This window comes from Maylandia zebra, linkage group LG6 (assembly GCF_041146795.1).
Source record: "Maylandia zebra isolate NMK-2024a linkage group LG6, Mzebra_GT3a, whole genome shotgun sequence".
Classification (NCBI taxonomy): domain Eukaryota; kingdom Metazoa; phylum Chordata; class Actinopteri; order Cichliformes; family Cichlidae; genus Maylandia; species Maylandia zebra.
Genome location: NC_135172.1, coordinates 23,106,445 through 23,120,794, shown reverse-complemented (window position 1 = coordinate 23,120,794; position 14,350 = coordinate 23,106,445). Strand labels below are relative to the sequence as shown.

The following is a 14,350-nucleotide window of genomic DNA, read 5'->3' as shown; positions in this document are numbered from 1 at the left end:
TTTTAAAAAATTATCCATTTATGACAACTTTATTTGAATTCAAGGTTTGGATTCCACTTCTGTAATGATGTAGTCCTTCCAGTTTCCTCACAGTCTCCAACCTCCATCGATGATGTGCTCTGTCCCAGTCACATAGGCTGACTGTGGAGGGCCCAGACAGTTTAAAACCACTGGTAAATTACTTTACTGACAAAAATATCTACAGCTTTCTCTAGGTATGTGTATTCCTATGATACCTACACTCTATTCATACTATTATTATACCTCCTGAATTACATCTGTGCAAGCACTCACCTCATCTGAGGCCAGGTATACGCACAGGTGTGCAACCTCTTCGGCTGTGCACAGCCTGCCAGTTTTCTGTCTTGCCATAAAGTCTTTATAAGCCTGTAAATGAGTTATAATTGGATCATTCATTATCTTCATCATCCAGTCATCATTATTTAACATTGTGTAAATAAAGATAACATATGACACATAGTATATGAATCACGCAGGCATTACTGTCAGGTTGGCGAAAATGTACATCAAAGCCTGCAATACCTGTTCTGGGTCGGGCTGAGCCTGGATCCTACCCCTCAGTGATGGAGTATCAACAGTCCCTACAGAAATAGAAAGAGAGCAAGCCTAATGAAATGTTTATCAAAAGACAAGAGTTAGTTAAGAAATTATGGTCTTTGGCTAAATGAACATTTTTCTATTAATAAGTATCAAATACGATTGGGTTGGACTTGGATGTGATGTATATAAATAATCAAAATAAAAGTATACACAGCATCTTTTTAGACTGGCTCTTAAGCCAGTGTGCCCTAACATGAAACAACCTTCAGCTAAAACACCCCATCAATTTAGTTTAATTTCAAGGACGTTTACAGTATACTTTGAGTATCACTGAGGAAGACTAAAAACACATGGTGATATGGTGATTTGTTGCACTGTGTTCTAACCTTACCAGGACAAACACAGTTACAGCGAATGCCTTGCTCAATGAAATCCGCAGCTATGGACTTGGTGAGCCCAATCACTGCAGCCTTGGAGGTACTATAGACACACCGCTTAACAACGCCTGTGTTGAGGAAACACATCTGTCACTCACACACAGCCATACGCAGGCAAAGCATTTATCTGAGATAAGAGGATTGCAAAGACTGGCCAAACTTCAAAGACATCGTGTCCCTTTAAGTAGGAATAGTTCTACAAGCAACTGCAATAAAAAAAAAAAAAAGATCTGAGGAAGATCGTTTACCTTTTATGCTTGATGCAACAGATGCCATGTTAATAATGTTTCCCGACTTCTTTGCCAACATCTAGAATGACAAATGGCATATTAACAGAATTGTTTTTGTTGAATCCAGATTAAAACTACACAAACAAAGCAATAAAAAGTGCCGAGATCTGCGCTAAAGGTACAGTTTGGCAGTTTGGTTAGTTTGCAGCTAAAGCAGGATTAGTAGCTGAGCAGTCCTCACCCATCATGTCATGGGTTCACAGTGGTACAGTTAATGCAGCTAATCCAACAACGGATGAGAACAAAATTAAAGGCATATGTCACACTATTATCAGTAGCACCTATTACATTCACGGGATAAATGGTGTTAAGAGTTTGGTGAAGTGGCCAAAAGTCACCTTAGGCAAGAAAGCCTTGCTCATCAGGTACATGCTCCGCACATTGACATTCATTGTGAAGTCCCAGTCATCCTCTTCACAATCCAAGATGGTGCCATGATGCACAAATCTGTGTACGAGCACAGACATTTAGTGGAAAAATAGCCTCATCTAATAACTTTAGACAGCATTAATATGACAATTTGGACAAACTGTACCTAATAACTTAATCAAAACCAGAGTGGTAAACTACTGCCATTTCAAGATAAAACTCAAAGGTGATAATGTAGAAGAAACCTGTTAATAAAATTGAGAAAAGGGGAGAGGGGGTTATGTATGTATGTTATGGGGTTTTGGAAATGTAATTAAGTAGTAAGCAGGAGACAGATGGGTGAATTAGAAAAGTGTAACTTCAATTTTATCTTTTTTTCTCCTTTTGCGGTCACCACAGCAGATCATCCAACTGACATCACATCTTATTCCTAGCTTCCACCTATGTCACACCAACACTGCATGTCCTCCTTGACTTCATCCGAGAACCTCATCTGTGTCTTTTTTCCTCCTTGCTGGCAACATCCTCTGTCCACTGTCCCTCCTCTGCACATCTCCAAACCATCTCAGCCTAGACTTTCTAACTCTGTCTCCAAACCGTTCGACCTGAGCTGTCCCTCTGATGTACTCAGTTCTAATATTACCCATCCTGTTCACTCAAAAATCTGAGCATCTTTATTACCATCTTTTGAACCTTTTCTTTCACTCTTGTTGCTATCCTTCTGTCACAAATTATCCCTGACACTTGTCTCCAGCCACTCCATGCTCCTGCAATCTCTTCTTCACCTCTCTTGTGCACTGTCCATTGGTTTTGATGGTTGAACGCAGGTATTTAAACTGATCTACCTTCACTACCTTCACTTGCATGTTCACCTTTCGACCTGTGTCCATCTAATTCACATGTATTCTGTCTTTAAATAATCATAGTGCACAGTATCTCCTGTCTGACCTCATCTGTCATCCTGTCCATCACCACTGCAAACAAGAAGGGGCTCAGAGCTGATCCCTAATGTAATCCCACCCTTACCCTGAACCCATCTGTCACTCCTACTGCACACCTTACCGCTGTCTCGCTGTCCTCTTACATGTCCTGCACCACCCTCACATACTTCTCTGTCTCTCCTGACTTCCTCATGGTTAAAAAGAATAACTTAACGTTTATTTGAAACTACAAGTAAAATGCACAGTGACTGCTGATTTAGGAATTCTGGTTTTGACATATTTTTTTCAGTTTTCTACTTTAATCTGTTGTCAACAATAACTCACATGAATTTACTTCCAAAAATGGTGCAAATTACAGCTTTATTTGTTTTACTTGATGTGGAACTTCTAAATACCATACATTTTGTTTTTCCAAGAATTATGTAAGGTTTTTGTTTCTTCAGTAAATCAGAGAAATAAAAACTAATTTAAAAAGTACCCAGCAACGTTGAACAGAACATCTACATGGTCATGTTCCTTGGCCAGGGCTTCTACTTGGTCCTTCTTGGTCACGTCCACCACTTTGGTCCTGATCCCTGACACCGAAAACAAAAACAAGGACAGTTTAGATTATACTTGCACTGCTTTTGTCTTCATAACAGCTGGCTTTATTTTAGTGCATGAAATAATTCAAGGTATAGCAGCTTCATTTATCAATCATTTTCACAGTTACACAGCAAAACAATGGTCCTGGCTGCTATCTTCTTCAACATACATCTTTTCCTACTGACCGCTCAATGGCTCTGCAGAAAGCCAGTTAAGAGGGTGAAGTGCTCAGGCGTGATATCAGAAGAAGAATGTTGCTCATGTCCTTTTTATTCAAACTCATTTACTGCAGAGACCAGAATAAATAGAGATATGGTTCTCTTCTCACAGTCTTGAAGAAAAGACAATTAAAACCCATATAAAGCCTTTTACAACTAATATATGATATGCACACCAGAAATGAGATAATCTGTTTTTTTTTTTTCTTTTTAAAATTACCACAGTGCAATTTCAATTTCTCTAATAGAGATACGTTAAATGGCTCTTGTAGAAAAAACAACTTCACTCTGGGGAAAGCATAGGTGTTATGCATTTATACTAATTAGCTGCTTTGGCCAAAATGAGAGAAATTAGTAGAATGCATGCATTGCTTCTTCCACTTATCTGGTGCCGGTAACCTAAGCAGAGAACCTAGGTCCTAGGCTTTATAGGCTAAAACCTCCTCTCAGTCAGACAATCCCAGAAAACCTCCCTCACGGTGCACCCAGGAGGCATCCTTGTCAGATACCCGAACCATCTCAACTGGCTCCTTTCGATGTGGAGGAACCACGGTTTTAATCTAAGCCCCTCTTGAATAACTGAACTTCCCACCCTATCTCTAAGTACAAGCTATTTCAAAGTAATCAAAATTTTAAAACTTTGCATCAAATAATTAAGTTGTGAAAGAACTTGAATGAAGGGATAGGAGTAAACTGGCATCCCTTTTGCAACGCCTCAAATAGCCAGAAGATGGCAGTCATAGATCAGCAGAGATGACACTTGCCTTGAATACCATCCAGCTCCTTCAGCTTTTCTCCATTTATGTCTGTGGCTGTGACCTGAGCTCCCTCCTTAGCAAATGCCTACAGTTTAAAAAAAAATAATCAGTGTTCAGTTCCAAGTGGTTCCTCAATGTTCTACATGCTGTGCTATAAAATTTAAGGAAAAATTTGCAATTATGATGATTGGTTATGACACAAAACCGAAAAGAGAAGGACACCGAGCCACAGACACAACTGAGCAGGAATCTAAATTGCTGTACGAATGGACGAGGGCACTCCAACTACAGGGAATAATTCAGATCATCAATACCAATCAATATCTCATTATCAAGCATCTGAAAGCAGACTGTCAATATCCATCCACAGTTCCACAACTCTTCTGAAATCCATTCAACTTCCCATCAATAAGGCAGGTTTTTAAAGTGCAAATGGATTTGCTCAAAAGACCCCTTATAACATTTGCATCTTTTAACTTTTAGGTTGAATTCCTCCAATAAAAACCCAGTTCACTGTAATACAAGGCACCTTTGCACACTTTAAGATCACTTGGAGGGAACAGATGTAGCGATGGTCCAATCCAGTGTGTGAGATTTTCAAGTGTGTTGTTATCTCTTTGGCAAGAATATCCCTAAAGGACGGTCCTGAACCTTTGCCTCCATTAACTCAGGAATCACTATTACAGCAGTCATTTACAGGACATTAGGTGACATGCTTAAGTGTTTCTATACATAAGGAAGTTGGAAGAAACATGTTTTAAATTACATTAAGAAAAATTACATCACGGGACTTCTTAAAATCTTTAACTCTAAGCAGTATATCCTATATTAGTTAATCTATATTTAATACTTATCAAAATGTAAAGAGCACTGAATAAGTGCAATATTTAACTACTAAATAAACATTTTCTGCTGTGATTTAGAAGCCACTAAATCAGTGAGATGTTAAGAAGAAGATATGAAATGTTTTTACCATTGCTGCAGCACGTCCAATCCCCTGAGCAGCAGCGGACAGAACAATCACTTTCCCATCCAGGCGACCCATAGTTTACCTTTCACTGCTGCTGTGAACAAAACAAACAAAAGATTGGAGAATAACAGCACATTTATTTAGATAAATGCTTTCAGTCTTAATTTAAAAAGGTATATCAAGCATGTTTTTTACACAAATGTACAAATTTCTATACTTTAATTCGTGGTTTTCAGCAGTCCAGACATGCAAAGACATACATTCACTGCTAATCTCTGAAAAGTGTGGTGCAATTCGTAATTTGGTTATATAACTGTGCAATCATTGACCATTGGCAAAATGGTGCATTTGATGGCCTACAGCTAAGAGAGAACTCTTAAGTGACCCCACAAAACCACTTACGAAGAGGACTTGAATTCATTAGAAGCTTGCTGTAGTGTTAGGTTTAGCGCATTCAGTCACTAATAGTGACAAAGTCAGGCATTATAAATATTAATGTAAATTTTATTACTTGGCTCAAAATGATTGTAGCTTATGGTAAAAAGGCCCTATTAACAAATGTGCTTTATCAGTGAGTCTGTCTTCCGCTTCCAGTACCAGCTTAAATTCAGTTCACAGAGTGCTGGTCCTTATTTACAATAATGTCACCCAATTCACCGGACAATTATATCCATGCTCTTTGGTTCTGTCCACCAGTTCAGAAGTTTTGGCGCGAGATATGTGAAGACTTATCAAAGTACCTGAAATATAACATTCCAACTTCCCCCTTAGTGTGTTTGTTGGGCAGCTTAGATAATGTCACTTCAGAAAAGAATATAGCCCATATGGTTTTCACTGCCCTATGCATAGCCAAGAAAACAGTCCTCATGAACTGGAAAAATAAAAATAATCTTAATTCTAACCAATATAGAAATTATCTATTAGATTACATTAGTCTTGATACAGCCTCTGCCACCACATCAGATCAATTGCTCTGGGCTCCTTTGATCAGCTCCATCACCTAGTGGGGGTGGAGGGTCATAGTTTGGTCCCGCCTTCACTGTTGTGATTGGTGTGGGGGTAGGGACAGGCTTAGGGTGTCGGGGGGTTCCCCGGAGGCATCTTCCTTGGGGGGCTCAACCCGGGGTAGCGGTCATGTCCAGTTAGGGGCTCTGTTGGCTCTCAGGTGACTGTTTCCTCGTGGCTGCGTGCAGCAAGGCTAGGGGAGGGTCTGTGCTGACGGACGTGGGTTACTGACCTGGTAGCCTGGCTGCCCCTGGGTGGGTCCGGGATGGGTGTGAGGTTCTGGGGGCGCTCAGTCTCTGGGCTGGGGCCCTGGCCGGGCCTCGGGGGCTTGGGTCCTGGTTGGTGTGTTGCCGGGGTTGTGGGCGGGTGCGTGCATGGGGGCCCAGCCCTGGCGCAGGGTGCCGCTGGTGCGTCGAGCCACCTGGGGGGCTCTTCAACTGGTGGGGGAGATTGTCACACCTTGCAGGAGCTTTCCTCTCTTCAGGAACTCTCTCTGCAGGAGGGGGAGATACAGAAGAGGTGGAGGAAGATCTCAGCCTGGGCGTCTATTGTCTTATGTAGTCTGGAAGATGAGTGGATGGTGGGGTGGGTGCAGTTTTTTCTGTGGTGGGGTTGTGTGGACTGTCCCGGGCTCTGTGGGGCCGGGAGGCGCTGCTGCACTGGGCCCCGGTCCGGATGGGCCTGGGCCCCCTTTCCCTGGCGGGTCGCGGAGTATGGGGGTGCCTACTGGGGTCAGCGGGGGAGCTGGCCCCAGGGAGGGGTCACTTGGCCCTCCCTTCTTTCCCTCCCCATCTCCAGCTGCCTCCCTCTTCCCGCTCCACCACAACCACCCACACATGCAGGGCCTTGGAGTAGGGGTGTGTCACCAGGGTGCAGAGGAGGCTACCCCCCCCCCCCTGTCCCCTTCTGGCTGCCTCTGCCTCAATTTTATCCCACAACTTAGACATTCACATTACTCACACTCTCATTACACATACATATAGGATCTTGGGGGTGGGCACGATACACGGAATCCAAAGTACCATCAGGGTGTACACCTCACCCCTGGCGTCGTTGCCCACCTCTCAATTTTAAATACACGTAGACATTGAGGGCTAGCTGGAGGGACTATGCGCTTACCTGCTGCTCTCTGGCAGGTAGCTCCAAGCCCTCCTGGGTTTTAAATGCACCTTAGAACACACATGCATCAACACTACAATGAGCGGGTGGAGGGAGGTTTGGAGTCTTCTCTCACCCCCATTCTCTGCAGCCTGCTGGAGCGGGGGGGCTAGGAGGAGGAGTTGGCCGTCCGACTGCGGTCTGGAGTGTGGGGCCTCCCTGCTGCTGCGGAGTCGGGGCGGTCTGCCTCTCCCCACCGCAGGGAAAAGGGTAACACCACCTGGGTCTGGGTGCAGTTCCCCCCTCCAGGGGCAAGGGTACCTAGACCCGGTTCGTAGAGTACCTTTGGGGAGTGTGATCGTGTGTACAGCGTCTCTTTATGTCTGTCTCCACGTTGGTTGAGTGTGGAGTAAGTGCATATGAGAGCATGAGGGTGGGAATGGATGTTTGTATCTGTGTGTGCCTGTATGCCTGTCTCTATATGTCAGGTTGGGTATCATACGCCACCTCTCTGGGGACATCTCAGGCCCTCCAAGGTTTGGAGGCCTATCTCCCCCCACCACCACTTCCCCTGCCAGTGGCGGACTCCCTCAGACATCGGTGCGTTGGAGGTTCTTTGTGTCCGGGGATGGGCGTCCAGGTACACACCGGCTCACTCCTTGGCGGCCGCTTATCGGTAGGGATGGGTATCGTTTAGGTTTTATCCGATACCGGTGCCAAATCGGTACTTTTGAAATGGTGCCGGTGCTCAAACGGTGCTCAAACCGGTGCTTAAAGAATGGAGAACACAAAATTGGTCCAAAAACCTCTCATGTTCAGCTGTTTTTTGTAAAAAGATAACAATGTTAGCCTTTTCTGCAGCTATGGGGCATATATGGTATCACTCATGGCTGGAAGCAGTGCTTAAACAATGGAAAAAACACAAACTTTGTCCAAAAACCTCTCATGTTTAACTGTTTTCCACTTTTTCTTTGGTCATTTTAGCCTTTTTGGCCAGGGTGAAGGGAGTATCTGCCATCAAACAAGAAGACAGCCGCATGTAGCTATGATGATGTTTGCTAGTTCACCTTACATGCATTAATGTAATAACGTGGTTAGCCTACTCAACGTAAATTACACTCGAACAACATGAAGCTACGCACGCAGAAAAGAACGGCTGCTGCTGCATCATCATCCATCATCATTTCTGCTACACTGGCAGGGCTAGGGGCCAGGACTCTCCTCTTCGTGTTTTTGGGGGATGTTGCATAACAGCCAACCCACCCGCAGTAGATGCGCTCGGTGTGAGGTCTCACAGCAAGCTATCAAATACGGCGCATTTCTGGGCTTTTAAAAAAAACGCTATGCATCGCCAGGTGTTTCATCGGATTCGAGGTGTTACTTCCTTTGACAGTATCACAGTATCAGCTTAAAGCACTTGTTGCAGGCTGCTGAGTTTGCATATTTTGCTGTGAAGTACAGCCAGACTTTTGACCGCTTCGCCTTGGACATTTTTAATCTGTAGCTCTGCTCTAAAAGAACATACGTACCTGGACCCGCCTACTATTCTCGGAAACGTAAAATGATTGGCTAGAAGTGTATCACAGCTCAGGAAAAAAAGCACCGAAATAAAGCACCGAAATGTGCGCTGCTTTTCGGTCTGGTTACTACCGTTTATGTCAGAACCGGTCCCATCCCTACTTATCGGGGCCTGGAGCCTGGGGCTCGCTCGGGCCACTTCGGAGGTGGGGTGCCCCCGGCCTCTCGGCCTGGGGCTCGGTCACTCAGGCACAGCTGGCTGCCAGCGGAGCTCACGAGCGTGTCACTGCAACTCCCCCTGGCATCTGCTCCGCGACTGCTGAGTGAGCCCTCATCTGGGACTCTCCTCAGCTCTTCTGGGACAGTGGCGCGGCTGCCCCTCTGTTGGTCTTCCTTGGTCTCTTGTGTTCTGGGGGCCTCTGGATGTCTGGAGTTTTGATCTCCTCCATACCTGCTTCATGCGCTGGAGGACAGGGCTGTGGCCCCCCCACACCCTCTAGCAGATCATTACATGAAGGAACCTTTTAAAAAAACAAGCGTGTCCATGCTCACAGGTGTACACACGGGTGATCACACCCACAAACTACACCCTTTTTGGCTCCTACCTCAAAGCACACTGTGTTCTGTTGATGTTATGTGCTGCACAATAATGTTTAATATTTAGTATTTACTGTCATATTCCCATATATCATTGTGATGTTGTTTATTCTATTACTCTTGTTCTCTTCTGCTTGTTTTCTTTTTTCTTTCTCAACAGGTGATCCAGGTGATCGATAGATGCATTTTTCTTTCCTGCCCATTCTGTTGGTTTTTGTTTTTTGCCCTTCTCCCCCGTCCCTCTTCTCAGCTGTTTCTCTTTCCCTCTTTCTTTCTCCCCTTCTTTCCTCCAGTCAAGTCTGTCCCGTATTCAGCAAGTGAAAATAAAATAAACAATAAAAGGTGAATCAAATGGACCATTATGGCAAGGCTGGGATGGTCAATTTGGTAAAGTAAATCCGTTGGGCATCTTTCTTTGCCTTTAGGCAATAATTCTGATGGCAAAAGAGCCAAACAGGACAGGCAAAAAGACAAAAAAAAAAAAAAAAAAAAAAATACAATAATGTCACCCAACAAATCAGACAAGATCAGTACCATGAAACTTGTAGTGAAAGTTAGTAATTAGACCAAATATGACGTGACACAGCCCAGAAATAATGCAATATGGCAGTTTCTCAGTCAAGGACTTAAAGATATAGAATAACATACAGGAATCACATCTGTCTATACAAAGTTCAGAGCACAAAAGTTCTTCTTATCATTTCATCAATATTACCAACATGAAGATGATATATTTATGAAGATTATTGTGGGCTCTTTTACGTTAGAATATAAAGCACCACAAAGCAACTGTTGCTGTGATTTTGCTCTATATAATTTAAATTTAATTCACTTGAGTTGTAAAGCATAACTATCTATATTTTATAACTCTCATCTTACTGAACATGTGTACTTACTTACCTCTGAATCTAGAGAACCATTAAACAGACCCCCATTGGGTCCTACCCTCTAAGAATAAGGTGTTTATGAGAGAGTATATGTATATGTAATAGTATAATAAATTGCTTGTTCTTTATAATTGTGACTCCCAAGAAAATTGTCTGAATAGAGTTCAGGTCGTCCTGACTCGGGAAGGCCTGGTTTGAAAATGTTATCTGACCCTATCTCAACCTTGAGCACAGTACTGCATGTCCCTCAATTAAGTTCAAGTTCAAATTTTATTCGCCACTTGCAGTGGCAGGTTGCCCTGCAGTGGAATGAACCCGCCCCCGACCTTACACACACAACACAGACATCACATGGGGATACAAGTCAGAGAACGGTTGCATTGCAGAAAAACCACTGAAATGTACACTACAATGGGAAAGTACAAGAGGAAAAAAAGAGACCTCTACTCATGCTGGGCTATAGGAGGACAGCATGAGAACAGGAAACAAAAAAACTCCTCTGCACAGAAAGCACATAAATGTCCACAGTACAACATTATAGAGCATGTGACCAGCAACAGGGTTGGGTAGGGGATGAGGAGTAATCCCAGGCAACACAGCAGCCTTCCTGCCACTGCGCCAACTCTCCAGCCCGGGCCCAGACCCGCCTCGTATTCCCAGGAGGCAACAAGCATCGAAGGCTTTGGAAGGGGAGGCGGGCTAGTATACTGACACATGGTTTTTGTCACCCTTAAGAACGGCAACGTGCGCCAAAAGTGACGTCACAACTCTTGGTACCAGTTCCACTCTTTACTTTTGTTTCAACTTTTCGTGCAGGCCTTGTTTTTTGTAACCTGGCGTGCACAAGATGGTCATTGTTGAATACACAAGTTTGCAAGAAGTTCAGAGCTCAGAGATGCCCAGGGTTTACACAGAGCTTAACAACTTGAAAATATTAAACTGTTCTGAGGAAAACTCTGCAATAGCTGTGTTTACTGTTTGGACTTCTCCTTTTGTATTAACAAAAGGAGAACAATAATATAAAATAATCCTCAATAGCAACATCTATAGTTCAAAAGCAGACATTGGTGAGTCCGGTAAACGGGCTCTTGTGAGGTTGCAGTTCATACAAAACACAACCAAAACCTGGCCAAAAACAAGGCTTAAGGTTCTATAGAAGCTGCCAGAACAACTATGCAGTCCTGGTCTGACAAACTAAACCTGACAGCCAGACCTGGTTGTTTGCCTCAATCATGGAGGCCACGAACTATCCCGAAGCCTGGGCATGTACACTTGTCCTCCAGATTTATAATTCAGGCCTGCAGAAGCCAAATTCTGCAGCAGGCCCTGAAAAGTAAGCCAACAAGAGGGAATTGATGCACACCAGTCTTGTGGCCAAGGATTAAGCATTGTAGGCCCCGCAGAGCTAATTAACAGTTCCTACAGTGCCTGTAAGGATGGATCCAATCCTAGTTAGCACTTGCCAAAGAATTCTTCATTTATATTTAATTCATAAAGACATGGCACTCCTTCTCTTGTGAGTGGTAACAGTCGATGCTGGGGCCTAACAGTTCTGGAGACTCCTACGTTTTATCAATTTTTCCAGGAGAAGTTTAAAATTTTTGAAAATACTGGGTTTATTACTGAGCTAATACCATTGCCACAGGCAAATGAGGTGTATACCTTTTCAAATGTCCATGGCCTTGGTGAAGCTATAGAACAAAAACACTTCACACCACTCTGGTACCTCCAGGAAAAAAAAATAACTTTTTTCTTTTAAATAACCACAAAATGGCACACCATACCATGTGGGCTGCTGGGCACTGGTGGACTGACCTGTCATAGGGCCAGTTTAGCATTTGAATGAAGATTTCAACCATTCAGTGCAGGATTTCCACATTTTGCACTTCTGCATTGTCTTAAAGCAAACTGTAAAACTTTAACTTACCTATCAGTCTGCTGTTGCTCATTAAGTATTAACTCGTGTGTAAATCCTCACATGAGATAATGAAACACAATGTGACTCAAATGAGAAATGACATTTTAAGCTTCACTGCTTACTGCTTGTGCCTGTTCTCAGTTCATTAGTCTTAGAAACAGTGCAGATTTTCAGTTACTGTGGCCATCTCAGACAAAGAAGAAAAAGTGGCACCAGTACAACTATGGTGAATTTGCAGTGTATCTAAGGATGTGCAGACAGGTATTACTAGAAACCATAATTTCCATAATTCCGTTGTACATGTACAATGGCAATTAAGAGCTATTCTATTCTATTTGATTTTAAACTGAGATAACATTAAGAAAAGATACAAAGGTGAGTGGTATTGCTAGAATCTCCTGTCTTCTAAGTAGATTTGGATGGTTTAAAAAAACCCTCTAAATACAGTCCAGAAAATGTAACAATTCAAAGTAGCATTGGACTGTAATCGCTTTTCAAACACGTTAACCTGTAACTGCAGAAATGTCATTGATTCCTATTGTTGCATAACAGATTTTTTTCAAACGTGTGTAACCTACAAAAACTTTACTTGCATCAGCTGCTCAAGCGCGATCAACCACACAGTAATGACTTTAACTGATGAGCATGTGCAGATGCTTTCTGTAGGTTGGACTGTTAGCTAACGTAAAGATTTTAGAAACTCACCCCTCTGCTCAGCTCCGACTTCGACAAGACGCACTCAACGTCAGAGTTCAGCGAGGCTGGACACGTGACACGCAGCTAGAACTCCTGTTGGTTCGAGACCAGGAAGTTCACACGAAGGGGCAGGGTGCAATTTGAGAAGACTAGAAAGCAAGGGAGCACACCAACAAGGCTTTCTACTTTCAGACGTTTTTTTTCACCCTTTAAAAAATTAAAGACATTAAGCTTTGTACGAACTTTTTAAATTGTTAAAATAAGTTCTCTTTTGAGTGTCCTGTATAAGAAAGTACATTTGATACAAATATTTTATTTGTAAGGACCAAGAAAAAAACAATATAAGAAAGAATTTTTCAATTATTCATTTTGAGAGTAAATATGAAATTTCACAACAAAAGTTGAAATAAATAGTATGTAATGCATAATGCACATGACTCACATACTCCTTAAGGTGAAATTATATTTTGAGTTTAATCTTAAAATAGTATTTCAAGTTTATTGTCAAAGTGAACAATAATAATAATAATAATAAAAAAAAGATCACTCTAAACTGTCTTTTTTCTTAATCTAGCCCTTATACTCTGTTATTGTTATTATGAGTTGGAAAATTTCACTGTCTTTGTAAATCATCTTGACTTGTAATTGGAAGGACTTTGGAAGGAAAATGACCTTTGCCCCTCCTTTGTCAGGTCTTTTCAGTGTTTATTGTTAATGGTTAAAGAGCTTAAAAGTAGGATAAATCTGTTGGCATTTTAAGAATGTCAAGATTGTAATTCAAATGAAACATTTGGGGAAAAAACATTTATTCTTGTAAAATAAGAAAATAAACAAATAAATCTTCTATTTGCCTGAAACAGAAGTTGGTTTTCACGATATAATAAGATTTTGAAGGCACTTTCACATGTGACCAAATAAAAAATAACCTCATGCAGACATTCACAAGGGGCGATCGTGGCTCAAGAGTTGGGAGGTCATCTTGTAATCGGAAGGTTGCCAGTTTGAGCCCCGGCTCCGACAGTCTCGGTCGTTGTGTCCTTGGGCAAGACACTTCACCCGTTGCCTACTGGTGGTGGTCAGAGGGCCCAGTGGCGCCAGTGTCCGGCAGCCTCTCCTCTGTCAGTGCGCCCCAGGGCGGCTGTGGCTACAATGTAGCTTGCCATCACCAGGGTGTGAATGGGTGGATGATTGTGTATAGTGTAAAGTGCTTTGGGGTCCTTAGGACCAAGTAAAGCACTATACAAATACAGACCATTTTATTCATATTATTTTTATAAAACGAAGCTTTCATACATATTAAAAGCACAAATTTTCAAATCAGTTTTTCTAGTAATTAAGGCATCAGAAGTGTGGCAAGTCCATCTGGTGACAAAGACCATGCATAACTCAAAGCTCAAAGAACATAACTGCTACCCTCAAGATGAGGCGGATTTCTCAGCTGCTATTTCCAGGGTCATAAATAAATTTTTATTTTACGCTCAAGTGAAGCATATTATTTATTA

At 42.5% G+C, this 14,350-nt stretch overlaps 1 protein-coding gene across 2 annotated transcripts; it reads right to left on the bottom strand.

The window, feature by feature from the left end:
- Window positions 1–10: 10 nt before the first annotated feature.
- On the bottom strand, window positions 11–12,980 carry bdh2 (3-hydroxybutyrate dehydrogenase, type 2). 2 transcript variants are annotated; one of them, XM_004549522.3, is made up of 10 exons: window positions 12,858–12,980; window positions 5,133–5,223; window positions 4,166–4,244; window positions 3,077–3,173; window positions 1,627–1,735; window positions 1,247–1,307; window positions 953–1,066; window positions 544–602; window positions 295–387; window positions 11–141 (listed from the first exon to the last, which is right to left on the bottom strand). In XM_004549522.3, the coding sequence occupies exons 2-10, from the start codon at window positions 5,202–5,204 to the stop codon at window positions 88–90; spliced, it is 738 nt and encodes a 245-aa protein (XP_004549579.1). In that variant the 5' UTR covers window positions 5,205–5,223; window positions 12,858–12,980; the 3' UTR covers window positions 11–87. The 2 variants fall into 2 exon arrangements, with proteins under 2 accessions (XP_004549579.1, XP_012774184.1); XM_012918730.2 differs by having other exon boundaries at window positions 5,133–5,220; window positions 12,858–12,964.
- Between the last annotated feature and the right edge of the window lie 1,370 nt (window positions 12,981–14,350).

Coding starts and splice junctions, on each gene's coding strand:
- bdh2 (XM_004549522.3), bottom strand. CDS start 5,204: ATGGGTCGCCTGGATGGGAAAGTGATTGTTCTGTCCGCTGCTGCTCAG. Junction 4,245..5,132: donor TTGGACGTGCTGCAGCAATG/GTAAAAACATTT, acceptor TTTAAACTGTAG/GCATTTGCTAAGGAGGGAGC. Junction 1,308..1,626: donor GCAAGGCTTTCTTGCCTAAG/GTGACTTTTGGC, acceptor TTGTCATTCTAG/ATGTTGGCAAAGAAGTCGGG.